This window comes from Mustela putorius, unplaced genomic scaffold (genome assembly GCF_011764305.1).
Source record: "Mustela putorius furo isolate JIRA1106 unplaced genomic scaffold, ASM1176430v1.1 tig00000281_pilon_pilon_pilon, whole genome shotgun sequence".
In the NCBI taxonomy this organism is placed as follows: domain Eukaryota; kingdom Metazoa; phylum Chordata; class Mammalia; order Carnivora; family Mustelidae; genus Mustela; species Mustela putorius.
The window spans coordinates 12,942,130-12,967,721 of NW_025421343.1; the positions used below are offsets into that span (position 1 = coordinate 12,942,130).

General features: G+C 40.9%; 1 protein-coding gene across 2 annotated transcripts in view; it reads left to right on the forward strand.

Annotated features, from left to right (window-relative positions):
* DNAH6 (dynein axonemal heavy chain 6) overlaps window positions 1–25,592 on the forward strand; it is a 222,672-nt gene that overhangs the window by 91,736 nt on the left and 105,344 nt on the right. For both annotated transcript variants that reach the window (XM_045079084.1, XM_004742302.3), the window contains exons 35-45: window positions 548–670; window positions 5,052–5,234; window positions 5,772–5,915; window positions 10,169–10,390; window positions 11,218–11,365; window positions 13,212–13,369; window positions 14,860–14,991; window positions 17,834–18,005; window positions 19,304–19,450; window positions 20,021–20,094; window positions 21,944–22,098. In XM_045079084.1, coding sequence (XP_044935019.1) covers window positions 548–670; window positions 5,052–5,234; window positions 5,772–5,915; window positions 10,169–10,390; window positions 11,218–11,365; window positions 13,212–13,369; window positions 14,860–14,991; window positions 17,834–18,005; window positions 19,304–19,450; window positions 20,021–20,094; window positions 21,944–22,098 — 1,658 coding nt within the window. The remainder of the gene's footprint in view (window positions 1–547; window positions 671–5,051; window positions 5,235–5,771; window positions 5,916–10,168; window positions 10,391–11,217; window positions 11,366–13,211; window positions 13,370–14,859; window positions 14,992–17,833; window positions 18,006–19,303; window positions 19,451–20,020; window positions 20,095–21,943; window positions 22,099–25,592) is intronic.

The following is a 25,592-nucleotide window of genomic DNA, read 5'->3' on the forward strand; positions in this document are numbered from 1 at the left end:
TCCTTTCTTTTGGAGATAGTTAATAAATATATTGATGATGTTACATGATTTGAAATGCCTTCCAAGTTTAAAAAAATTCTATTTAAAAAAAATTTTTTTAATTAAAATACGTTATATTTACTATGAATAAATTACCTCTCTGTGGTATGAATATTTGGTGAAGGGATTGGAAAAGGATTGTGGACCTAATTGTGTGGTATTCTGGAAGATACCACCCTGCCGTACCCATTCATCAAACATGGACTGAATGCCTACCGTGTGCTAGGTGTTCAGCTAGGTATCAGATATAAGAATGAAAAAGTGAAGAAGACAAAAATGAAGAGGATAATGCCAAATCCTCTTAAGGCATTATCCTCTTAAGGGTTTTTTTTTTTTCACCTTATGCCTCACTTACCTTTCTTTCTCCATTGTTGATTACTTAAGGCTGTCTGTCTCCCTTTCCTACAAAGCCTTTCAGTGTTGTTTAAACATGTGATCCATTAGCATTGAAGGTGAAGAATTAGGAAGTAGTATTAGCTATTTTTTGTTCAACTTCCTTCAATTGCAGGTGCAAGATCTAAGGGTTGCCTCTCCTGCAACAGTCAGTCGATGTGGAATGGTGTTTGTGGATCCTGAAGAACTGAAATGGATGCCTTATGTTAAAACATGGATGAAGAGTATTTCTAAAAAAGTAAGTACAGCCAGATACACCACAACATATCCATCTGTCAGGATGGAGGCCCTCGCATGCCCAAACTGCAGTAAGTTAAGAGACCTCATTGTGCTTCACAGAGGGAAATTCCAATACTGAACTTATTGCTTGTCCCTAAGAATTCTTGAGAACCTCCAGAAATGTTTATATCCTCCCCAGATCCGTCCTCATTATCTGTTACCTCAGCCTGCCCCGCTGCCTCGCCGCTGATTCCTGGCCACTCTGCCTGACTTCTCCCCAGATTGGTTCCTCTGCCTGCAAGCACAAATGCTCCCTTAAGTCCCCCAAACACAGCTAGAACAGGCTGGGCCATTAACAAAGACTTTGCAGAGGGCTTGGGATAATGAGAAGGAATCACAATGAAGAAAAGAGCATTTTAATCCAGGCACTGTCATTGTTTTTAGATTGTAAGAGCCATTAACATCTCTGAGAGAAAAGAAAATGAGTTTCCCTCCCACCCAATCTTATGTTTCTGACCCAAGATGTCTTCTAATCTCAGAGGAGACATTCCAAATTATTATATGGGACTACTCAGTTCTGTATCACCTTCTGTACCCTTTCCATTCTAAAATAGGAGTTCTCTTTGCCTTAACTTAACAAGGGATCTTTTGAAGTGTTGTGCCCCCATCCCAGCCCCCATTCCAGAGGGCCATCTTCTTTCTGCCTCTCCCCCAGCAAAGATGAAACAGAAAACTATTGTTTTTTTCATTGTTAGGCATCAACATTGGAACAATAATATGTTCTAGTTTCAGAGCACATTATTAAGGAAAATAAGCCTCAGAATTGAGAACTCATTATAACTATAAGATTTTAAACCTTCGCAAATTTGCTTTACTTTTAAATCAATAGGCTATATTATTTACGGCACTTTTAGGTTTATAGAAAAGTTTAATAGAAAGTACGGAGTGCTATCATATACTCCTTCCCCTCCAAACATAGTTTTTCCTACTAACTGTTGGGTCCCCAATGTTGGGTCCCCCAATAATGGGTCCGTGATTAAAGGAGTGAGACTGATATAAAGCAAAGGTCAAGCAAAGCTTTATTTTGCGCCAAGCATCAAGAAGCAAACAGACCGTCAGACAGACCAGTCAGGGCCACCCCTTACAGAGAGGACGACCCTTATCTGTTCACAGACTAGCTTTTATAGAGCAAAGGCCATGTGGTTGGGCCTGGCCATGCACAGGTGGCTAATGAAGTTGTAACACACAGAGAAAGCTGCACAGTCATGCTAGGTGACCAGTTGAATTACAATTTACCCTAGTAGACATTTGAACCAGCCTATCACCTTGGTCAAAATTGGCGCCCAAAAGGTGCCCAAAGGGCGGGACCGATACTCCTTGGTAGCTAGAAGACAGTATGCACTTCCACTGACTCAATACCTCCACCTAGCCTGACTCACCCTTGTATTTGGACTTTGTTACCTGCGACTGGTTTCCAGGACTTGTTTTTAAGTAAGTTCCCCTGGGGGGGGGCAGAATCAATTTAAGTTTTACTGCATAAACAACAAAATGGCAGTTCAACCAGGGTGGGGCCACTCTGGCTACATAGGCCCTTACACTAACATCCCCCATTTATGGCATATTTATTAAAAGTGATTTGTTAAAATTGACGAAACATTATTGACACATTACTATTAACTAAAGAGCATAGTTTACGTTAGGGTTCACTCTCTGTGTTGTACAATTCTGTGGTTATGACAAATGTGTAATGTGTCCACCCTTACAGTATTATACATAATAGTTTCACTGACTTAAAATCTGTGCTACTCATCCATCCATACCCCCTCCCAACCCTTGGCAACCACTGATCTTTTTACTGTCTCTATAGTTTTGTCTTTTCCAAATGTCAAGTAATTGGAATCATACAGTATGTAGCTTTTCAAATTGGCTTCTTTCACTTAATAATACATTTTTAAGTTTCCTTCATGTCTTTCTTTGGCTTGATAGCTCATTTCTTTCTGGTTTTGAATAATATTCCATTGTATGGATTTACCGAGTTTATCCATTCACCCGATGAAGGATATTTGATTGCTTCCAGCTTTTGTCAATTATGAAGAAAGCTCCTATAAACATCTGTGAGCAGGTTTTTGTGTAGACTTAAGTTTTCCGTTCATTTAGGTAAAATATCTAGGAGTGTGATTGCTGGATCATATGGTAAAAAGAATTTTTTTTTAAGACTTTGTTTATTTGTCAGAGTGAGAGAGGGAGAGAGAGCACGCACACAAGCAGGGGGAGGAGCAGGGGGAGCTGCAGAGGCAGAGCTAGAAGCAGTCTCCCCACTGAGCACAGAGCCCTGGTGCGGGACTCAATCCCACAACCCTGGGATCATGCCCTGAACTTAATTTAAGGCAGACGCTTAACCGACTGAGCCACCCAGCTGTCTCCATATGGTAAAATTTTATTTAGCTTTCTAAGAAACTGCCTGTTTGTCTTCTGAAGTGCTGTACCATTCTGCATTCCCACCAGCGATGAATGAGAAATCTTGCTATACATCCTCACCAGCATTTGGTGATGTTGGTGTTTTAGCTTTTCGCCATTCGAATACGTATGTCTCATTGTTTTAATGTGCATTTCTCTAATGTGTGATCATGAGTGTCTTTTTACATGCTTATTTGCCATCTGTTTATCTCCTTTGGTGAGGTGCCTGCTCAGTCTTGCTCCTTTTTTATTGGGCTATTTACTCTTTTTGAGCTTTATAAGTTCTCTGCAATTTTTTGGATACAAGTTCTTTGTCAGGTGAAAATTTTCTCCCAGCCAGGCTTTTCATTCTCTTAACAATCTTTCACTGATCACAAGGTTTTTGTTGTTGTTGTTGTTGTTTTTTTAAGATTTTATTTATTCATTTGTCAGAGAGAGTGAGCATAGGCAGACAGAATGGCAGGCAGAGGCAGAGGGAGAAGCAGGCTCCCTGCTGAGCAGGGAGCCTGATGTGGGACTCGATCCCAGGACGCTGGGATTATGACCTGAGCCGAAGGCAGCCGCTTAACCAACTGAGCCACCCAGGTGTCCCCAAACACAAGTTTTTAATTTTAACAAAGTCCAACTTACCAGATTTTCTTTCATGGATTGAGCTTTTGGCATTATATCTGAAACCCATTTCTCAACTTAAGGTCAGCTAGTTCTTTATCTGTTATCTTCTAGAAGTTTTATAGTTTTGCTTTTCACATTTATGTCTGTGATCCACTTTTGAGTTAACTTTTGTGAAAGGTGTAATATCAGTGTCTACATTCATGTTTATTTATATATGGATGTCCAGTTGTTCCAACACCATTTACTGAAAACACCATCCTGGCATGCCTGGGTGACTCAATTGGTTAAGCGTTGCCTTCAGCTCAGGTCATGATCCCAGGGTCCTGGGATCCGGCCCCATTCGGGACTCCCTGCTCAGCAGAGAGCCTGCTTCTCCTTCTCCCTCCGCCTGCCGCTCTGCCTCTCTATCTCTCCATCAAATAAATAAATAAAAGTCTTTAAAAAGGAAGGAAAGAAGGAAGGAAACATCATCCCTTCTTCAGTGGATTCCTTTTGTTCTTGTGTGGTAGATGGTTAACTACATTTGTATGGGTCTGTCTCTGGGTTCTCTATTCTGTTCCATTTATCTATGTGTCTGTTGTTTTGCCATTATCACACTGTCTTGATTACTGTAGCTTTTTAGTAATTCTTAAAGTCAGATATCGTCAGTCTTCCAACTTTGTTCTTCAACAATGTGCTATTTTGTGTATTTCAACTATCTATATAAACTTTATAATCGGTTTGCTGATATACACAAAATTACCTGCTGTGTTGTGATTCAGACTACAGTGAATCTATAGATCAAGTTAGGAAGTGTTGACATCTTAACAATATTGGATCTCCCCATACATACACATTGAATATCTTTCTGTTTACTTCGGTCATCTCTATCTTCTTTCATCAGAGTCTTGTAGTTTTCCTTACTTTGCCCTTGTACGTATTTTGTTGGATTTATACCTAAGTATTTAATTTTTGTGCTAATATAAATGGTATTATATTTTCCATATCAAATTCTAATTATTCATTGCAAGTATATAGGAATTGACTCTGTATCTTGACCTTGAATCCTGTAACATTGCTGTAAGTGCTTATTAGTTCCAGGTCAAGTCTTTGGCATTTTCACAATATAGGACATTGTCTACTACAACTATCCAGAATCTCCTCATATGTCTCTTCCAAATCACAGACTTTTAAAAATTTCAATTTGTTTCATATCTTGTGATGTTTTTATCCTTTAATCTAAAAGTCACAGAATATATTGTAATACACAGATTTAAACTAACTCATTTCTAAATTTAATTACATATTTCATCTGGTCTTACTGAAATATTATTTGTTTGTATGATTTTCAGCTGAATGAGGAAACCCAAGAGTATATACTGAATCTTTTCCAACGTTATGTTGATGATGGTTTACATTTTATCAATAAAAAATGTGGCCAAGCAATCCCACAAGTGGACATCAGCAAAGTTACTACACTCTGTTGCTTATTGGAGTCTTTGATACTTGGGAAGGATGGAGTTAATTTGACGATGGTATGAAAGGTTTTTCTCCCTGCTATAAAGCTAGGAAAATGAGATTGTTGTATAGGTGCTTTGCAAATAGATAACTAAATTTTCTATAAAATGATCATTTGATTTTCAAGATAATTTTTTTAAGGAGTAATGATTGTAAATAGATTCATAGAATCTCAAAATTGGAAGGAATGTCAGAGAACCTATAGTTTACTCTTGTACTCAATGTACAATTCCTATAGTCTGCAACACATTCCCAGTATGTTTCTGTCTAGCAGCTGCTTAAATACCTTCATGCAGGTGTAAACAAAGTGATAATAGTCCACTGAAAGACAACCTTGAGCTTTTTTCTACATATCCCTTGCCATTCATTATCTTGTACTAGTATAAAACATTGCTCTGTGGACTACTGGGTCAACTCTAAGAAACATATACTATGCCCTTTTTAAAATGCACGTATCTCAACAAAAGAAAACAATCTTCAGGCTTTGCAATTTAAGGATTCTTGTTATATTAACAAAAAAAATACTAAAACTCTTTTTCTCTTTGCTTTTTCAGGAACAAACAAAACTGAATACAATGCTATGTCAGACTTTCGTATTCTGTTATTTATGGTCTTTAGGAGGTAATCTAACTGAAAACTACTGGGATTCTTTCGATACGTTTATTAGAACACAATTCGATGATAATCCTGATGCCAGGGTAAGAACCAAATAATTTCATTTTAACATAATAATTCTGAGGGGCACCTGGGTGGCTTGGTGGGTTAAACCTCTGCCTTCAGCTCAGGTCATGATCTCAGGGTCCTGGGATGGAGCCCCACATCGGGCTCTCTGCTCAGCAAGGAGCCTGCTTCCCCCACCCCCACCCCACCTGCCTCTCTGCCTACTTGTGATCTGTCTCTCTCTGTTAAATAAATCAATAAAATATAAACAAACAAACAAAAATAATAATTCTGAATCATTAAAATTAAATTTCAAGACTAAAACTTTGAAAGACTTAGTTCTACAACAAATAAAAATCCTTCACTAAAAGAATTTATTAAATTATCCACTTTTTTAAACCACAGAGAGCACTTACTATATTAAAATTTTTCATAATCCTCCTCCAGCCATACAAAGAAAGTAAGGTATAAATGAATATTAAAACTCCCTACCATAGGGGCACCTGGGTGGCTCAGTGGGTTAAGCTTCTGCCTTTGGCTCAGGTCATGATCCCAGGATCCTGGAATTGAGCCCTGCATTGGGCTCTCTGCTCAGCAGGGAGCCTGCTTCCCCCTCTCTCTCTGCCTGCCTCTCTGCCTACTTGTGATCTCTTTCTCTCTGTCAAATAAATAAAAAAATTTTTAAAAACCTTCCTACCATAAACAAATATTGAATTCTAGCTAGTACATTTCTTTTTCACAGTGCTATGGTTTGACAATTCAGAATTTACTTTCTATACATTCTAAGATTGAGCAAATGAATAAATATGTTGAGGATAATGTCAGCCAGGTTTCTCACTGTTAGAAAAAGGATTTACAAATGTGGAAGGGGAGATATTAGAAGGCACCTGTGTTCTTGCATTGGAATTGGAAGTCTTGGTTCTCATAGATCAAAAAATGTATATACATATATGGAAATTAATACATATATTCATACATATATTAATTCCCTAGTTCTGTGTGCTGATAGGAACTAGAAGAAGACAACTCAGGAGCAATGAACATACCTAGTATGCTCATTTCTAAATACCGTTCTCCATGAAAGGGAACCAAAGCTCTGTAATGACATAGCTGGAGTAAGACAGGGGAAAGTACAAAATGAGCCTAGAACATCTTCTTATGGCAGGTTGCAAAGAAGTGCTCCAAGAATGATCACATATCTCAAAGGAACACAGGAGCCAGTTTGAGGGACTCCCATTGACCAAATCTAGACAGATTTGAGCATCAAAATAAATAATAATAGTATGGGATTACAAGACTTTGCATGAAATAAAAATCTATGAGTTGATATTCAGAACAAAAATATACCTGAATAAATAAATAAATGGGGCAGAAGGAAGAGCTCTTTCTCTTCTTTTTAATATTATTTATATATTTATAGATATATTTATTTATAGTAACATATAATGTATTATTTGTTTCAGGGGTACAGGTCTGTGATTCGTCAGTTTTACACAATTCACAGCACTCATCATAGCATATACCCTCCCCAGTGTCCATCACCCAGCTACCCTATCCCTCCTCCCCACCCCCCAGCAACCCTCAGTTTGTTTCCTGAGATTAAGAGTCTCTTATGGTTTGTCTCACAGAAGAATACCATTTAATCTACATAGAAGAAATGATGGAGTTAGAAAGTCATTACTTTGCAGCCATCATAGTAATAATTGATTTAGGCAAGAATTATCAATGGATGCTAAAAATTGTGGGTGAAGGCTAGATGACAGACAATATTTACTTAGTTTCAAAGTATCTCCTACAAATTATTGATTAATTGCAGAGAGAGAAATAGTATTGTTAGAGTAAAGAAACCTTGCAGACACTACTTTAAGAAATCAATTTTTTTTTTTAAGATTTTTATTTTATTTTACTTGACAGACAGAGATCACAAGTAGGCAGAGAGGCAGGCAGGTAGAGAGAGGAGGAAGCAGGCTCCCTGCTGAGCAGAGAGCCCGATGTGGGACTCGATCCCAGGACCCTGGGATCATGACCTGAGCCGAAGGCAGAGGCTTAAACCACTGAGCCACCCAGGCGCCCCTAAGAAATCAATTTAACATCATCCACATTAGGACAGACCTGTGCCTCCTGATACAGAGTGCTGAGAAGCACACAACCTCACTTGTGAAGTATTCTTTTCAAACATGCATGCCCTGAATTTAATTATGGGAATAACCCTGGAATACCCAAGTTGAGGAGCATTCTATAAAATAAGCTGGCCTATATTCTCCAAAATGTCTGTCATGGGAGACAGAGAAAGCTGAGGAACTTTTCCAAATGAAGAGGCTTAAGAAGTATAACTGAATACAATGGACTATCCTATGTTGGATCTAAGACTGGGGGAAATATAGTTGTAAGTGGCATTATTAAAAATACTGGCAAGGGCGCCTGGGTGGCTCAGTGGGTTAAGCCGCTGCCTTCGGCTCAGGTCATGATCTCAGGGTCCTGGGATTGAGTCCCGCATCTGGCTCTCTGCTTAGTGGGGAGTCTGCTTTCCTCTCTCTCTCTCTCTCTCTGCCTGCCTCTCCATCTACTTGTGATTTCTCTCTGTCAAATAAATAAATAAAATCTTTAAAAAAAAAATACTGGCAATATTTGGATTTGGAATGTAAATTAGGTAATAACATATCACCATTCAACTTTCTGATTTTGATTACTTTAATGTGACTATATAAGAAAATATCCTTGTTCCTTAGGAAATACACAGTTATTTAGAGTAAGGTGGAATAGTGTATACAATTAAGTCTGATAGAGTAGGAAGAGCAATAATAAAGCAAAGGGGGCAAAATGTGGACAATCAATCTAGGTAAAGAATATATGGAGTTCTTTGCACTGTTCTTTTAAGTTTTAAACTATATAAAAGTAAAAAGTTACCAAAAGAAGAAAAAAATTCCTTAAGAATCTGAGCTCTATGGATTAGGACCTTCTAGTAGATATGAAACTTTTCTGAATCCCCAAGATGATGGTATCATAATTGGACAAGTTGGGCTGTTTTAAGGACAGTTGGGAATTTGAGACAGACAGACCGACCCTCTGGGGGAGCCTGCTTTTCCCTTTCTCTCTGCCTGCCACCCCACCCCAACTTGTGGTTTCTCTCTCTTTCTCTGTCAAAAAAGTAAATAAAAATTTTTAGAAAAAAAAAATTTTAGGGGTGCCTGGGTGGCTCAGTGGGTTAAAAAGCCTCTGCCTTCAGCTCAGGTCATGATCCCAGATTCTTGGGATCAAGCCTCACATCGGGCTCTCTGCTCAGCAGGGGACTTGCTTCCCTACCCCCTCTCTGCCTGCCTCTCTGCCTACTTATGATCTCTGTCTGTCAAATAAATAAATAAAATCTTTTTTAAAAATTTTTTTAAAAAGAAAGGAAAAAGTGAAGCTTTTTATAACCTGGCCCCCGTGCTCCCAGATTCATCTCTCACTGTACACACTGCTCCTGTATTCCCAGTATGCTTGGCACTTCCCAGGTCTTCAGCCCTCTTTTCACCCTCCTTCCCCATCCCATTTCTTCATTGCCCATAGCACTCCTGCTTGTCCTTTAAGTCTCAACTGTAGTGTTACCACCCTTTGGAAACTTTCCTGAATCTCCAGCCATCACCATAAAACTCTCTGGCAAGTAGAAAGGAGTCATCCTGCTTTTGTAAATGTACTAACTCCACTGGAATCTTAATTCTCTGTAATATTAACTGATATGCTTCTGTTCCTCCATGTGAATTTCAAGGTCACTGAAGGCAGAGACTGGGTCTCGAATTCAGCATTTGCCTCTACCACCAAGCCCAGTAGCTGGCAAGGAATAAGCCTCTGAATGTTGACTTGAATTGAAAATGCTTTACAATTCTAATCTAACGTGTCTTTTTTTTTTTTTTTCAAATATTTTATTTATTTGAGAAACAGAGAGAGAGAGTAAAAGCTGGGGGCAAGGGGTGCAGAGGGACAGGTAGACTCCCTGCTGAGCGAGGAGCCCAATGCTGGGATCAGTCCCAGGATCCCGAGTTCAGGACATGAGCCAAAGTCAGACATTTAGCTGACTGAGTCAAACAGGTACCTCCTAATATAAGGTTTTAAGATAATATATCAGGGGTTTTGTGCATTGTATTGCATGATTATGTTTAAAGTATTAGACTCTGATACCTAAGAAAAAAAAGAAACAAAGAAAAAAGAAACCCAAATACATTCATATTCTACAACTGCCTTTGTTTATGTGTGAATTTCCCTATTGCTGCGTGGCAATCCAATGAAAGTGGTATTTGATTTTATACTTCAGCTTCCCAGTTCTGGTGATCTGTGGAGCATTCACTTGGACTTTGATACCAAACGGCTAGATCCCTGGGAACGAATCATACCCACCTTCAAGTACAGCCGAGATGTTCCTTTTTTTGAAATGCTCGTCCCCACAACTGACACAGTGCGCTTTGGGTATCTAATGGAAAAACTGCTGGCAGTCAGGCATTCAGTGCTGTTTACAGGAATAACTGGAGTTGGCAAGGTAGGAAACCTATCTGAAACAGGAAAGTCTGTCCCCAAATGAGGGCTTGGTGGACTTAGAGTTATAAGCCCCAGAAATAAAACATTATTTTTCAGACAAAATTCTTTTGAATTCTGATCATTTTCCAGGAAGAATGTAACTATGCTGAATCTGTATTTATCTTGGGGATTACTCCAAGTTTGCCAGTTTCTTAATAAATCCTTGGGGTCAATACCATATAAATTAGAGGACTTGTGGACTAGCACGTTTTAGGTTTGGGGGCTTTTATGTCATATCCCTGTGCCACCACACAGGATAGGGTGGGAATTGGTCAGAACAGGTTGTGTCCCCAGCAGACTGTTGATAAAGATCAGTCTGTCCCCTCCTGCCCATTTACTTCTACCCTACACAGCAGTGGTGTTCGGAAAAAGTAGAGTATAAGGGGAAAATGTTGATTGTTTGTCTGCTTGGCTTGGGGACAGTCTGCATAAACAGAGATTTCACTACTGGTCCTCTATATTATTTCCGTTTTTTTCCTTCTCTTTTTTTCCCCTCCAAGTTATTTTTGAAAGAAGTTTGGGTTCTTCTAGGACTCATGCTATCAAATCGACTTGGATAGGAACAAAGCAAACTTAGCAAAACTTTTGCTAAGATATAGCTGGTTAGACTATGTCTTTGGCACTGATAAATCTAATTAAATGGAATCTCCAGGAAGAAGGTAGACATTTCAATCTAGCTTTAACCTATCTCCTTCATCCTGTCTCTTACTCTTCGTACTGGATTATTACTGATGTGGACAACTGAAAGATATACTGAATATATATATTAACATATTTTTTAATTTAAAGTCTGTCATTGCAAAAGGATTGTTGAATAGAATTCAGGAATCAGCTGGCTATGTTCCTGTTTATCTAAATTTTTCTGCTCAAACTTCATCTGCAAGAACACAAGAGATCATTGAGTCAAAACTGGAAAGGAAAAGAAAAAATATACTAGGTAAGAGTGAACATTTTTATTTATCTCACCGAAATTATTTATCAAACCAATAATCACAAAAATACTTCATGTAATAAAATTACAAATGGGTACTTTCTTTGCTTAATTTACTTGAAGGGGATTCTGTGAGTGGCATTCTTTCCTGTGCTGTGCATCCAGATATCTTACCGGTAGCACACGGCAGTTCATTTGTCATCACCTTCAATGTAGAACATCTTCAGTCTCTGCCTCTCCGACGCTGCCCCTCTCCACACACGCTTTCAAGCCTGCATTGATTTCCCTTTATTTGAAACCAACCAACCAACAAACCACTTTGTATCTGGTGCACTGAGTAATCCCCGTTCTGCAAGGAATTGGCTTGAAACTGTCTAGGGTTTTTCTTCAGTCAGTGCTTTCAGCCAGGCTTGTGGGATCTCCCTCATCATCCCATATTAACTGCTTAGATAAATAGCTTAACTTTCTGGTCCTTTGCAGCTATTTTGAGTCAGGCCTAATGTAAAGTTTCAACCCCAAACCTCTCTCCTGTGGTGGACCTGGTTTGTGGGTCATGGCCCTGGAGGTGGACCGGGGCATGGGGTGCCCTTTGGCCCTTCCTGGCCCTCCTTGTAGGAGGCTCTGGTGTGTCAGAGGAGGGGAGGACAGGACAGTGTTCCCCCTAACTGGCATTATATGGGCTTCCGCATGGATTGTCCCTGCTTCTCTTGCTAGTGCTGAATGATGTCTGTGCTATCTATGTGGCAGGCTTCCAGGAGCAGCTCCCTGAGGGACTCCCCAAAAAGTTGTGCACAGGCCAGGCATTGACCTTCCCATTGGAAGCTTCCATAATGTTGGAAGGGGAGTCCCAGCCCTCACTCAGGACCACCCTCAGCCGCTTTAGTGCCTCCTCTCTATTCCTTTTTCCCTACTCTGGTAGGCACGGGGCAGTGGATGCCTGTCTCTCTGGTGGGAGACCAATGTCTTTATGAATGATTCTCTTTGAGTCCCTCCCCACTCCTGTCCTGCTGCTTGGATTCTGGAGGATGGAGTGGGGCCCTGAGTTTGCCTTGGTTCCTTCATCGTTGGGAAGAGCTGGATGCCAGAGTGGGTGGGGTCACCTTTGCTTAGGCTGTTTTCTTTTCTCTCGCACTACTCTTTTTTTTTTGACTAGTGTGTATATTGATGTTCTCTACGTTAAATATGACACTGTAAAGTTCTGCCGTACTAGATTTCCCTTTGATGTGTTCAGGATGCTTTTCTTTGTTTGAATTTTTTTAAAAGATTTTATTTATGTATTTGATGGACAGAGATCACAAGTTGGCAGAGAGGCAGGCAGAGGGAAGCAGGCTCCCCGCTGAGCAGAGAGCCCAATGCGGGGCTCAATCCCAAGACCCTGGGATCATGACCTGAGCTGAAGGCAGAGGCTTTAACCCACTGAGCCACCCAGGCGCCCTGTGTTCAGAATACTTTTCAATATCCAGTCCTGTTTTCCTTGTGGCAGGTGGTACAGTGGCATTTTTGTGAGGAAGCTTTTGGAGTACTTCTGTTTCCCTCTCTGAAAAGAAAATGACCTTCCTCACCCCATGCCAGGTCACACAGTTGGGGAGGACAGTGGCAGTGACTGGGATTGAGAAAGATCCAGACCTGACTAGAGAGCTGACATCATCCTGCCCCTCTGGGAGTGAGGGTGGGGGCCCACCTGACAGTTTGGGTGTCTCAGCCCCCTTCACCTCTCTCTGCTGGAGCCCTCCTCACTCGGAACTGAACGCATTTCAACCTACAGAGTGTTCAGAGTCCAAAGCCTTACCTGACCTTTGTCTTACATTTTCCGATGGCAAATCTTAGTTCTTAAATTCATTTTATTCCCCAGGAGCCCCAGGAAATAAACGAGTTGTGATTTTTGTTGATGATTTAAACATGCCCAGACTGGATCGCTATGGCTCTCAGCCTCCAATTGAATTACTTCGGCAGTATCAAGATTTCGGTGGATTTTATGACAGAAACAAACTCTTTTGGAAAGACATACAGGTCACTTTAGGTTTTAAGTTACTTTGTGCGTTTAAATGTAAACAGTAAGAAAAGATGGTGCATTTGTTTGCTAGGGCTGCCGTACAAAATACCACAGACGGGGTGACTCCAACAACAGAGATTCATTGTCTTCCAGTTGTAGAGGCCGCAAGTCTGAGATCAAGAGGTCAACAGGGTTGCTTTCCTCTGAGGCTTCTCCCCATGGCTTGCAGATGGCTGTCTTCTCCCTGTGTCTTCTCATGACCTTCCCTCTGTATCTATCTGTATCCAAATGTCCTTTTCCTATAAAGACACCAGTCATACTGGACTAGAGCCCACCCTAATAGTCTCATTTTCACTTAATTACTTCTTTAAAGACCCCATCTCCAAATATGGTCTCATTCTGAGATGCCGGGGCTTGGGCTTCAGCATACGATTGGGCATGGGTAAGGAGGACACAATTCAGCCTCTAACCTATAGCCTTAGTGTTTTTTTATAGGTGAGTCGATTTATTTAATTGATATCAAATTCTTGCCCTGCTTTATTTGGGAGATTCAGGAACAAGTGAGATAGGCATATCTCCCCAAGGGGTGAGCTTCAGGGGTAGATGGTCACAGGCATTTATAATGCAGGGTGATGAGGGGAGAAACTGGAGGGAGGCAGGGTGGACACTTCTTGAAGCTGAGAGAAGCCTTCCCAGAGGATGATGCTAGAGGAGGATTTTGCAGTCAGAGCATGGCAGAACAAGGGAAAAGAGCATTTTGCATCTCGAGGCAGGGAGTGTGGAACACCACGGTGCTGTGGAATGCCACCAAAGTGGCAAGAGAGAGGTCAGCCCAGGGGTGCCATGACAAGGAATGTGGATTCATAGATGTACAGCCTCTGGAAGAACTGTCATGGGAAGTTTCCCTTGGCCATGGGGGAGGGGTGGTCTAAGAGGAGGCAAGACCAGAGGCAGTTACAATATCATGTATGGGCAGTTGAAAATGTTATGACCAGAGGCTTATAGGAACCCACCTCTATATTTCCCCCAGGAGCTGTGGTTCAGTGTGTGTTAATTCAGTGTTCCAGTGATTTTTATAGAAACATAACTACCACAAATAGCAAGAATTGACTATACTTAATATTTGTTGAACAAATATCTTCTAACCTCACAAACAAATTCTTAACCGTTTTTGAAGATTACATTCTTACATAGGTGTGTTTCTATAGATAGATATTAGCTAAGTGACCTCAAGCAACTTAGCCTCCCCAGGTCTTGATTTTTTTTCATCTACAGAATGACGGTAAGGGTAGTGATCTCCTGGGTGGCTGTGAGGATTAAGTCAGATATCGTGTAGTCTGTATGTATGGTACATACATATGTCAGATATGTATGTACCATTACATAGGTAATGCTATCACGTGGTAGGTCTTTGGAAAAGGGTTGGTTCGAGTCCCGCCACCGGTATGGGCAGCTGTCATTTCCTGCTTGGCTGGGTGACTCGGGTGGGTTTCTTCTTCCCGCCCAGGATGTCACGATTGTATCAGCATGTGCACCCCCGGGCGGGGGCCGCAACCCCGTGACTCCCCGCTTCATCCGCCACTTCAGCATGCTGTGCCTTCCCATGCCTTCAGAGCACAGCCTGAAGCAGATTTTCCAGGTGAGTGTGAATTTAAACCTCGGCAAGGGGCCAAAAGAAAATACATCTGTTCCCGAATTCCCACAGTGAGAATAGGCTGTGGTGTTTCTGAAGAGCCCACCTGTCCCTTTTCTGAGCAGAAAGCAGGTAAACACAGGGGCATCTGCGCAGTAGCTGACTGGCGGCCGCATCACTGCTTCTGTGTTTGTGGTCCCAGAACTAGTTTCCAGAATGCAGAAAGACTGCCAAAGCCTTTAAAGAAGGCTGTATCATGGGCCCCTGCCACTTAGCACTCAGCAGACCCCACCCTGCACCTCCACCCCTCCTCTGTGCTCCTCTCACACTTGACCAGCTCCCCATAGGTGGGCAAGCTCAAGTGCAATGCACCTGACTTAGACTTCATCGCCTCCCTGCCCCCACCACCTCTGACAAAAACAACCACCCGTATTTCTTGCACCCCTACAAACTTCCCTAAGGGGCCATTTCCTCTGCCTTTAAGTGGGAAAAATAACCATACCTCCCCACAAGTGCTTAGCAGAAATGTTCAGTAAAAGGTGCAACGTTATTCTGAGTAGGATGTTGACAGAACATGAAGCAGCACGACTAGAGCGAGCGCACCATAACCAAGCACAAAAGGCTATGGTGAAGATAGCGGGCTGAGCCTTGGGGGACAAGAATGGACAGGGAGGAACAGATCCTGGGAACAGAAGGCACACGGGCAAATGCAGTCACAGGGACGAGAAATGGTGATATGGGCATACAGGTAGAACAAGACTTTTCACTGACTGGTCTGGAGCAGCTGACTTGGTGGGTAAATGGTCGAGGAGCCAAAGAGGGGCAGTGACACATTCATACATGTCTTAGCGTTTCCTTACTGAAAATGTACACACCAAAAATATGCATCACTGTACATTCTAAAGGTAAACCAAGCAGCACACAACAAATTCAATTGATAATGTTGTCATCAAATTAGATGTAATTTCTAATTAGAAAGGTGTAACAGTGGTAATTGAAACCAACAACCAACTCCATGAACTACTCACAGCTCTCTCATGACAAAGCGTCCTGCCCCCAGACTGGGAATTCTGGCTCTAGGGTGTAGTCTTAGTAGAAGCTTTTCAAAGTTGCCAAATATGTCAGGTAAGCCAGACCTTTGAATAGAAGATCAAGCTGTGGTCCTTAGTAAACTCTGAAGAGTTTGCTCCTAATGACATACTAATTTTAATTTGTGAATATCAGTTGAGTAGCCCTTAATTTCATTTATTAAAGAGATATTTATTGAGCATGTACTGGGTACCAGACATTGGTATTACATTTTAAACAAAGAAGATGCCATCCTTGTCCTCACGGAGCTTCTACCATGGAGACAGATAATAAATGAACTAATGTATATCATATTAATAACTATATTTAAAAACTATATAATATGGTTATATATATTTGTAAATACAAATTTATAATGGATGGAGAATAAACAGACTAGATTTTAATTATTTATGTAGTATATGTATAACATGTATAATAAAGCTTTTATTTTATATATGTTTTGGAATGCTCCTACTCAAAATATGGGCCATATGGAGAATGGGAAACTCATGTGGGGGGCCCAGGAAGGGGCAGCTTGAAAGATACTCCTTGTAAGCTGCTGAAACTTAAGTTCAATAAGGAAGCTCACTGAAACAAATACTTGAGTTTATTTTAAAATCCTGTATGAGAGCCCAAAATCTAAAGTCACAAGGGCTGGCTTACAAGCCTTGATGTGCATTCTGGTGCCTTCCCGTCACCACTGTGAAGGAAATTTACCTATTCAAAAATCTATAATAATTGTCCCAAGCATCCGGGGGCAGCAAGCTAGCTAATAAATATGTACTCAGGGATGGTGGCAAGTTATATATGAGAAGATGAGAGAGCCATAAGAGACACTGACAGAAGGAGTCAGGGAAGGCCTCTCTAAGGAGATGACAGGTGATCTAAAACACAGGAGTGAAAAAGTACCTGCCAGCAGAGAGCCCTGAGGAAGAGGGTGGGGGGGATAGAGCTGTGCAAAGGCCCTGAGGAGAGCAGAGAGCCTACGGGGTTAGGCCTGTGCGGCTGGGTCACAGTGCAGTGGGGAAGAGGGCAAAGTGAGGGGGTGGCTGAGTGAGTCTGGACTGACAGGAGAGGGCAGTGCCTGATCTTTCTGACTGAAGGCAACTCAAGGGAGACAGGAGTGGAAATGGAGAGGCCAACAGAAGGAAGGGCTGAAGAAGCCAAGATGAATGAATCAGGACTAGAATGGGGTGATGTCCGGGAACCAGAGAGATTCAAGACATGCATTCAAGCTTGACTGTGGGGACAGGGAATGGAAGGTGTCAAAGGAGACTTGCAAGTTCCTGATCTGATCATGGGCCAAGGCCCTATGCTGAGACTGGGAAGCTGAAGGGGGGCAGGTTGTAGTTACAAGTGAGTTGCACTTTAAACAGACGTGAGGTTGAAGTCTATGGACCAGTTGGTCATGGGCCCATAAATATCAGAGAGAGGCCCTCGGCTCACTTCCAGATGAGTTTGGGTACCCCACAATGACTCTCTGGACCTATGGGAAGCAGAAGTCTAAATTATGTGGAGAGTAAGTGCGGTCAGTTCAATGGTCAGATACACATGCTTCTCAGGCATCACCAGACTATCTCAGAAGACAGGAGTAGCCCATCCTCAGGATCGTATTCCGAAGTGAATGGCAGAGTTTTATTACCCATACATCCTTGCATTGACATTCAGCTTTCTAATTATTATTAGAAAAAGCATCATCAGATCTGGAGTATTTGAAAGATGATAAATTTTTGGTGTTAAGAACAATCTAACTCTCTCACATTATGTCTTGTTCTAGGCCATCTTAAATGGCTTCCTTAGTGACTTTCCACCAGCTGTAAAGCAAACTGCATCAAACATTGTGGAAGCCGCAGTTGAGATTTATAACAGAATGAGTGTTGATCTTCTGCCAACACCGGCCAAGTCCCATTATGTCTTTAACTTGAGGGATTTATCCAAATGTGTACAAGGTAATGTATGGAACCCTCATTCTCTGACCTGCACCCTCCCTTGATTTCCATTCTCCCCAATCTCTCAGGAGAATTATATGTATGTCTGTGCCCCACCTAGAAATCCCAGTACTTGTTCCCTGTTCAAACCACCCTCTACTCCTACCCTGGCCTTGACAACGTCAAGCTGCCCTCAGACCATCAGCATCCCCTTCCATTTCTTGCTCCCAACTGATGACCTTTTTATTTCACCAAAAAAAAAAAAAAAAGAGGAGAAATTGAACCAGAACTACCTCATCTTCCAATTATCCCAGACCACCCGCATCTGCCTCCCTCCTACTGCACTGGCTGAGTTGTCCCTGCTCCAGTCACATGCCAGTACCCCCTCTGACACATTCAGTGTCCCCCTCCTCTTCAGCCTACTCAAGGGTTTTACTCTCATGTTGTAGAGTTCATCCTGTCTGCCATGCATATCTATGCACAGAGTAAGTATTCTCCCTGTCCGCCTCTGCACTGTGTGGTGAGAAGCGAAGGGTCCCCAGAGAGAATGAACACTTCAAGGACTGCTTTACATCACTGTTTTTGTTGTAACTTTATATTATTTGAACTGTGTTTATAATTATAATTTATATTAATACGAAGAGTAATGAGAGTAATTTGGAATAGAAGCCAGAAGGACCAAGGGCATTTGGTGAGGACCGAACGTTGGGAAAGAATGAAAGAGGGAATTGGTGTATTGAAAATAGTGTAAAGGTCAGGGGTGGGGTGGGGCTGGGGGACTTACTGGATGAATATATATGAATATTAAAGAGACCCAACACTCCTCACTTAACATGTTGCAAGCCAGTGTAATAATGAGATGAGCATAGCTTGTACTGTGAAGTCTGATCACTTCACGTGTTCAGTGAAAAAAAATCACAAAACAAGGAAAAGGGTTTTGTCAGATAATGTGTCCAGTTTTGCCTTCAGAAAGTGAGATCAGGGGCACCTGGGTGGCTCAGTGGGTTAAAGCCTCTGCCTTCAGCTCAAGTCATGATCCCAGTGTCCTGGGATCGAGCCCCGCATCGGGCTCTCTGCTCAGCAGGGAGCCTGCTTCCTCCTCTCTCTCTGCCTACCTGTGATCTCTGTCAAAGAAATAAATAAAATCTTAATAAAAAAAAAAAAGTGAGATCACCATTATTGTATGTGTATACATCCACTAGGGAAGCACCCACTTCTGGTAGTGTGGGCATAAGGCTGGACTTCAGGATTTTCCAGTTAATTAAACTGTAACTAGATATTTCACAAAAGTTTCCTTTTTCCTCTTTCTTGAAAAACAGGTATCCTCCAATGTGATCCAGGAACAATAAGAGAAGAAATACAGATATTTAGACTCTTTTGCCATGAATGCCAAAGAGTTTTCCATGACCGTTTGATTAATAATGAAGATAAACACTATTTCCATACTATTTTGACAGAAATGGCCAGTAAATATCAATCATTATTTACTTTTTCTTTTTATTTCTTTGGTGGGGGGCCTAGAAAAGCAATTTGATTTCTATAAGGAAAAATTAAAATGAACTTAGATAAGGTAAAGCAAAATGAATTTTAGTGTTCATGGGTAAAAGTTTTTCTCTCCAACAATTCAAATATGTAGAAATATATTAAATATTAGGAAAATCATTTTATTAAAATTCAGGAAGAGTTAATATCTTAAATGCAGTATGGAATTTTAAGTAGAAATGGGAAAGTAGGAGAACCAGGATTTTGTCTGGTAAGAAGCCAGGGTATCTCTAAAGTACCTCTGATTTATTAAATGTCTATTCAATATTTATTACTTAATAAAATGTTTATTAACATTAAACATTCTTTATCTTCAATCAAGGAGATTATCAACCAAACTAAAATGGTGTGGTATCAACATGGCTTTCTCTCAACTTTCATTTACTAGTTAAGCCTTCTAAGTAAAGTAACAGCTGATACTATTCTGTGTATCTTATTATAACACAGCATTCAAGCTTATCATATATGACAAATTGGTTTTGTTTTTTGAATAGACAAACATTTTGGAATTGCAATTGGCCTGGAATATTTTTTGACTAAACCCATCATCTTTGGAGACTTTATTAAGGCAAGTATAGACTGTTGAGTTGACCTGGCAACATTTGAAGCTAAATAAAGCACTTATTATTTTACAGTTCAATTTCATATTCAACAAGAATTTTGTATCTGTGAAGATTAGAGACCTAGACAGGAGTCAGCAAACTCTGGCCCAGAGGCCAGGCCAACTATCCTGTTTTTGTAGATAAAATTCTGTGAGAACACAGTCACTCTCATTGGACTGTGTGCCCTTCTTTCCTGCGGTTGCTTCTGCATGACAAGACAGAGTGGAGTAGTAGCGACAAAGACCATCTGACCTGCAAAGCCTCAAGTTCTTATTATCTGGCCCGTCAGAGAAACAGATTGCTGACTCCTGCTCTAGTCACATTCATTTTGGTAATAGTTTGAATCAGAGACCCACCAGGTTTTTTATTTGAAAGGAAGCACAGAGGGTTAGTTTCTTAATGCGGGGCTGCCAGTCCCTTTACAGTATTCCGTGCGCTCTACAGCCTGTGCTCACATGCTTTCAGCAGCTCAGTAGGTAGCCGTGCTACCCTCCTTATTTCAGGGTAGCTCTCATCAGTAGCAAAATTTTTCTTACGCTATGCTCCTCAATTTGCACCCCCCAATAATGTGTACCCAGCAGCCCTAATTTTACATTCTAGAAGCGCCTTGAATAAGTCTTCCATCTAATCAGCTTACCTATGTTGAGAGGTAACCATCTCGTTTTACCAAGTTGGCTCTTGTTTGGGTACAACATTCCTGGTGTCTCCAAGGAGGCAGGGACTACGTCTGTTCTGTTCACCCTAAATCCCCAGCTTCCTGCACGGAGCTAGGGTAGCTTTCAGTCAGAGCTGGTTAAAAGGACAGACTTGTCTTTATATTGTGTGTATACAATTACAGTCACCCTGGTAATCCCTGACAAATAAAAAAGATAAATAATTTATGCAGTGTATCTATTTAAATGTGTTATTAAAAACAAAGTGCAAAGTTTGTTTCCAGGTGGTGATTATATTTCCCGTGTGTTTTGATATGATAATCAAATGGGGGAATAAAGCAAAGGGAAAGAACAGTTGGATCCTTCTTTTTTTTTTTTTTTTAAGATTTTATTTATTTATTTGACAGAGAGAGATCACAAGCAGGCAGAGAGGCAGGCAGAGAGAAAGGAGGAAGCAGGCTCCCCGCTGAGCAGAGAGCCCGATGCAGGGCTCAATCCCAGGACTCTGAGATCATGACCCGAGCCGAAGGCAGCGGCTTAACCCACTGAGCCACCCAGGTGCCCCCAGTTGGATCCTTCTTGCCTTATTTTGGTCAGTGGCTCCAAATGGGCTACAGCAAAGAAGAGATCTCATGACAGGTCCACACAGGACCTCAAACAGGAACTCAGTTCCTTCTGGTTTACCCCAAATTTCATTCTCCCTGATTTGTCTAATCAGATGACGGCTGTGTAAAAACTACACGTAGTTCCAGCATGATTGTTTATAAACAGAGAAGTCTGGCATGCCTCATTTTCAGCCCATTTAGCTTCTCCGATGTCAGCGGCCTGAAAGCCAAAGTACAAAACCAAAGTAAGGAATAGTGAGAAAAACTGGAAACCTATTTCTGAGCTTGTGTGTGAATTTTATAGCAAAATTTAATGAAATTCCAATGTACTATTTGAACTTAAATGAAATGGATTTTCAGTTACCCATGAAAATCTGAGTTTCTTAGTCCCATTTCCTTGGTTTGAAAGCCTTGCATATAAATATATAAAATATGCATGCAACTGATTACATAGTAACATGGATAAATAATGTTCCCTCCTAAGGTTACAAATATTGTCTATGTTCCTGTATTGTAATTGATCTAACTTGGTCCCTCTCCCATAAATCATCTTATAGTTTGGAGCAGATAAGAGTGATCGGATTTATGATGACATGCCTGATATGGAGAAAATCGCAAATGTTCTAGAAGACTATCTTGATGATTATAATCTTATAAATCCCAAAGAAGTAAAGTTGGTGTTCTTCCAGGATGCTATAGAACATGTTTCAAGGTATAGTAGTATAACATGCCCAATAATGCATCGATCTAATTTCTTTTGTATTAAAAGGTAAGAATTAAGTTGTATAAAAGTCTTTAAATAGATTGCTAGATGGACAATGGTCTATTAGCAAATCTTGCTATAATGTAAAAGTTATTTTGTGTGTGTGTGTGTGTGTGCATGTATATATATATATATATATATATATACATATATACACACATGTATGTGTGTATATATCTATATCTATATCTATAGATAGATTTTTTTCTTGTTAAGAAAGAGGAAGAGAGAGAGAGAGCAGGGTAGGAAAGGGTAGAGGGAGAGAGAGAATCTTAAGCAGGCTGCACGCCCAGTGTGGAGCCCAAAGTGGGGCTTGAGCTCAGGACCCCAAGATCATGACCTGAGCCAAAAATCAAGAATCCAACACTTAACCAACTGAGCCACTCAGGTGCCTTCTTTATATATTTTGAAATATATATTTATATATTTTTAATATAAGTGTCATGAACTTTCTATGAATTCCAAGGGGTTATTTTTGTTACATATTAATAGGTTGTTTTTGTTTGTTTTCAATATCCTGTCTCATTACCAAAAAAGGGATTTAAGGTAGTTTACAGAGATACATGTATAGTACAAGGCTGCTTACATGCACGCCTAAAGAAAGAAGGGGCTCAAAATTATAGCAAAATGAGTGACATCCAAGGATTGTAGATTCCATCTGCTTACCCATAAAAGTTTCCTTTGAGAGACATCCCTGACAAATAGGTATCCTGCCTGAATATCTACAGTCCTTGGGGCATACACCATTTTATTTTTTTCAAATTTTAATTCCAGTATAATTAACATACAGGGTTGTATAAGTTTCGGGTGTTCAGTACAGTGATTCAACAATTCTGTACAGTACTCAGTGCTCATCATGACAAGTGCCCTCTTTGCCACCCATCCCCTGCCCCTCTGGTAATCATCAGTTTGTTCTCCACAGTTAAGAGTCTGTTTTGTTTTGTTTTTTTAATTTTTAATTTTTAAAATTTCTTTTCAGTGTACCAGAATTCATTGTTTATGCACCACACCCAGTGCTCCATGCAGTATGTGCCCTCCATAATACCCACTACCAGGCTCACCCACCTTCCCACCCCCTGCCTTTTCAAAACCCTCAGATTGTTTTTCAGAGCCCATAGTCTCGCATGGTTCATCTCCCCTTCCAATTTCCCTCAACTCTCTTCTCCTCTCCATTTCCCCATGTATTCCTTGTTATTTCTTATGCTCCACAAATAAGTGAAGCCATATGATAATTGACTCTGTCTGCTTGACATATTTCACTCAGCATAATCTCTCCCAGTCCTGTCCATGTTGATACAAAAGTTGGGTATATTCATCCTTTCTGATGAAGACATAATACTCCATAGTGTATATGGACCACATCTTCCTTATCCATTCGTCCATTGAAGGGCATCTTGGTTCTTTCCACAGTTTGGCGACTGTGGCCATTGCCGCTATGAACAGTGGGGTACAGATAGCCCTTCTTTTCACTACATCTGTATCTTTGGGGCAAATACCCAGTAGTGCAATTGCTGGGTCATAGGGAAGCTCTATTTTTAATTTCTTAAGGAATCTCCATACTGTTTTCCAAAGTGGCTGTACCAATTTGCATTCCCACCAACAGTGTAAGAGGGTTCCCCTTTCTCCACATCCTCTCCAACACAGGTTGCTTACTGTCTTATTAATTTTGGCCATTCTAACTGGTGTAAGGTAGTATCTTAATGTGGTTTTGATTTGGATCTCCCTGATGGCTAGTGATGATGAACATTTTTTCATGTGTCTGATAGCCATTTGTATGTATTCATTTGAGAAGTGTCTGTTCATGTCTTCTGCCCATTTTTTGACATGATTATCTGTTTTGTGTGTGTTGAGTTTGAGAAGTTCTTTATAGATCCTGGATATCAGGACCTTTATAGATCCTGGACATCAGTACTGTTATTTGCAAATATCTTCTCTCATTCCATGGGTTGCCTCTTTGTTTTGTTGACTGTTTCCTTTGCTGGGGATTCTGGCTTTTGTCTTCTTTTCTCCCCTTTGCTCGATTTGTTTTGTTTCTTAAATTCCACATATGAGGGAAATCATAAGATGCAACACTTTTTAAAGTGCATCTGTATACTGTTGGACAATTCCAGGTATTAAAATGACACTGCAAGGATGATGCCAGATCTGCTCCCTGTGATATCTGGTATCTGCCCCATCCTGTGAGGCAGTGACAGTAATAGCACTCAGCATGAACATAAAACCATGATGTGGAGTATCTCTTTTAACCGTGATAATGCCTCTCTGTGCCTCAATATCCTCATCTCTCTACAAATAAGGCTCAGAGAATGTTCCAGCAGCCATATTCAGTGACTGTGACACTTGGTAGCTTTATGAGTTCGTGATCTCACGGTTCCCAGTGGTTCTGTCTTGGGGTCTTAGTGCAGTTAAAGTAAGACGGCAGCTGGAGTGCCTGGTACACCTCTGCCTCAGTGCGCACTGCCCAGGTCCTTCCAGCAAGGCAGTGGCAAGTCTGGGCTTCTCTCATGGCTCCAGGCTCCCAAGCCTGTGCGCTGAGAGCCATGGTAGAAGCCAAATGGCCTCTCACAACTGAACCTAGCATTAATTCTACCACACACATTAATCAGAGGAGTGACATAGGCCCATCCTGTTCACAAGGGGTCAGAGACTCTATCTCCTGATAGGATTAAAGAGCTAGTAGGACCAGAAATAGTACTGCAGCCATTTTTGAATAGGAAAGTGTACCACAGAGAGTTGGTAAATTGTCCAAAGTCCCCTAGCTAGTGAGTCACAGGCAGAGAATCGCATCCAGCTCTTTGACTCTAACTCAGCTGCAAATGCCGCCACCCAAAATGGATCTACTTTTTGCATTACAGCTCTCCAAATATTTGACAATTATGACCAGGCTCTTCTCAGCTTTGTGTTCTCCATGCAGAATTAACCCAGATCTTCTGCTGTTGCCTCTTAGGGGTTATTTTCAGCCTCAATATATGAAGCACTTGATAATTTCTTCATGTTCCATTTAAAGTGGGACACCCAGACCGGATAAGGTATTCTGAGCAATCCACAGTGTGAAGTGTGTGTGAGGACAGATCTCCTGTGGTCTGCTAACACAGCGAGACTATAATGACTTTGTTTTTTTCCCCTGTCAACTACATTTTAGTGTTGCATCATGTTACATTTGGCTGTTAAATCCTAGGACTTCTTTTTCTGTAAACCATAAGCAATCAGGTCTTTTACCTTTCCTATACTCCTGCTGTTTAATTAACTCTAATTCAGAAATTTATTTTTTGTCAGCACTCCAGTGTAATATGGCAGTTTGTCCCTGGGTTGTTGAAATACCGTTTGCTCCTCATCTGTTCCCCCCACCAGCACACTAACACCCTACCTCCTAGCAATGGTTATCCTGTAGCTCACACAGGCTATATGCCTGCAAGGAAAAAATAACAGCAGTACTCAGTCTG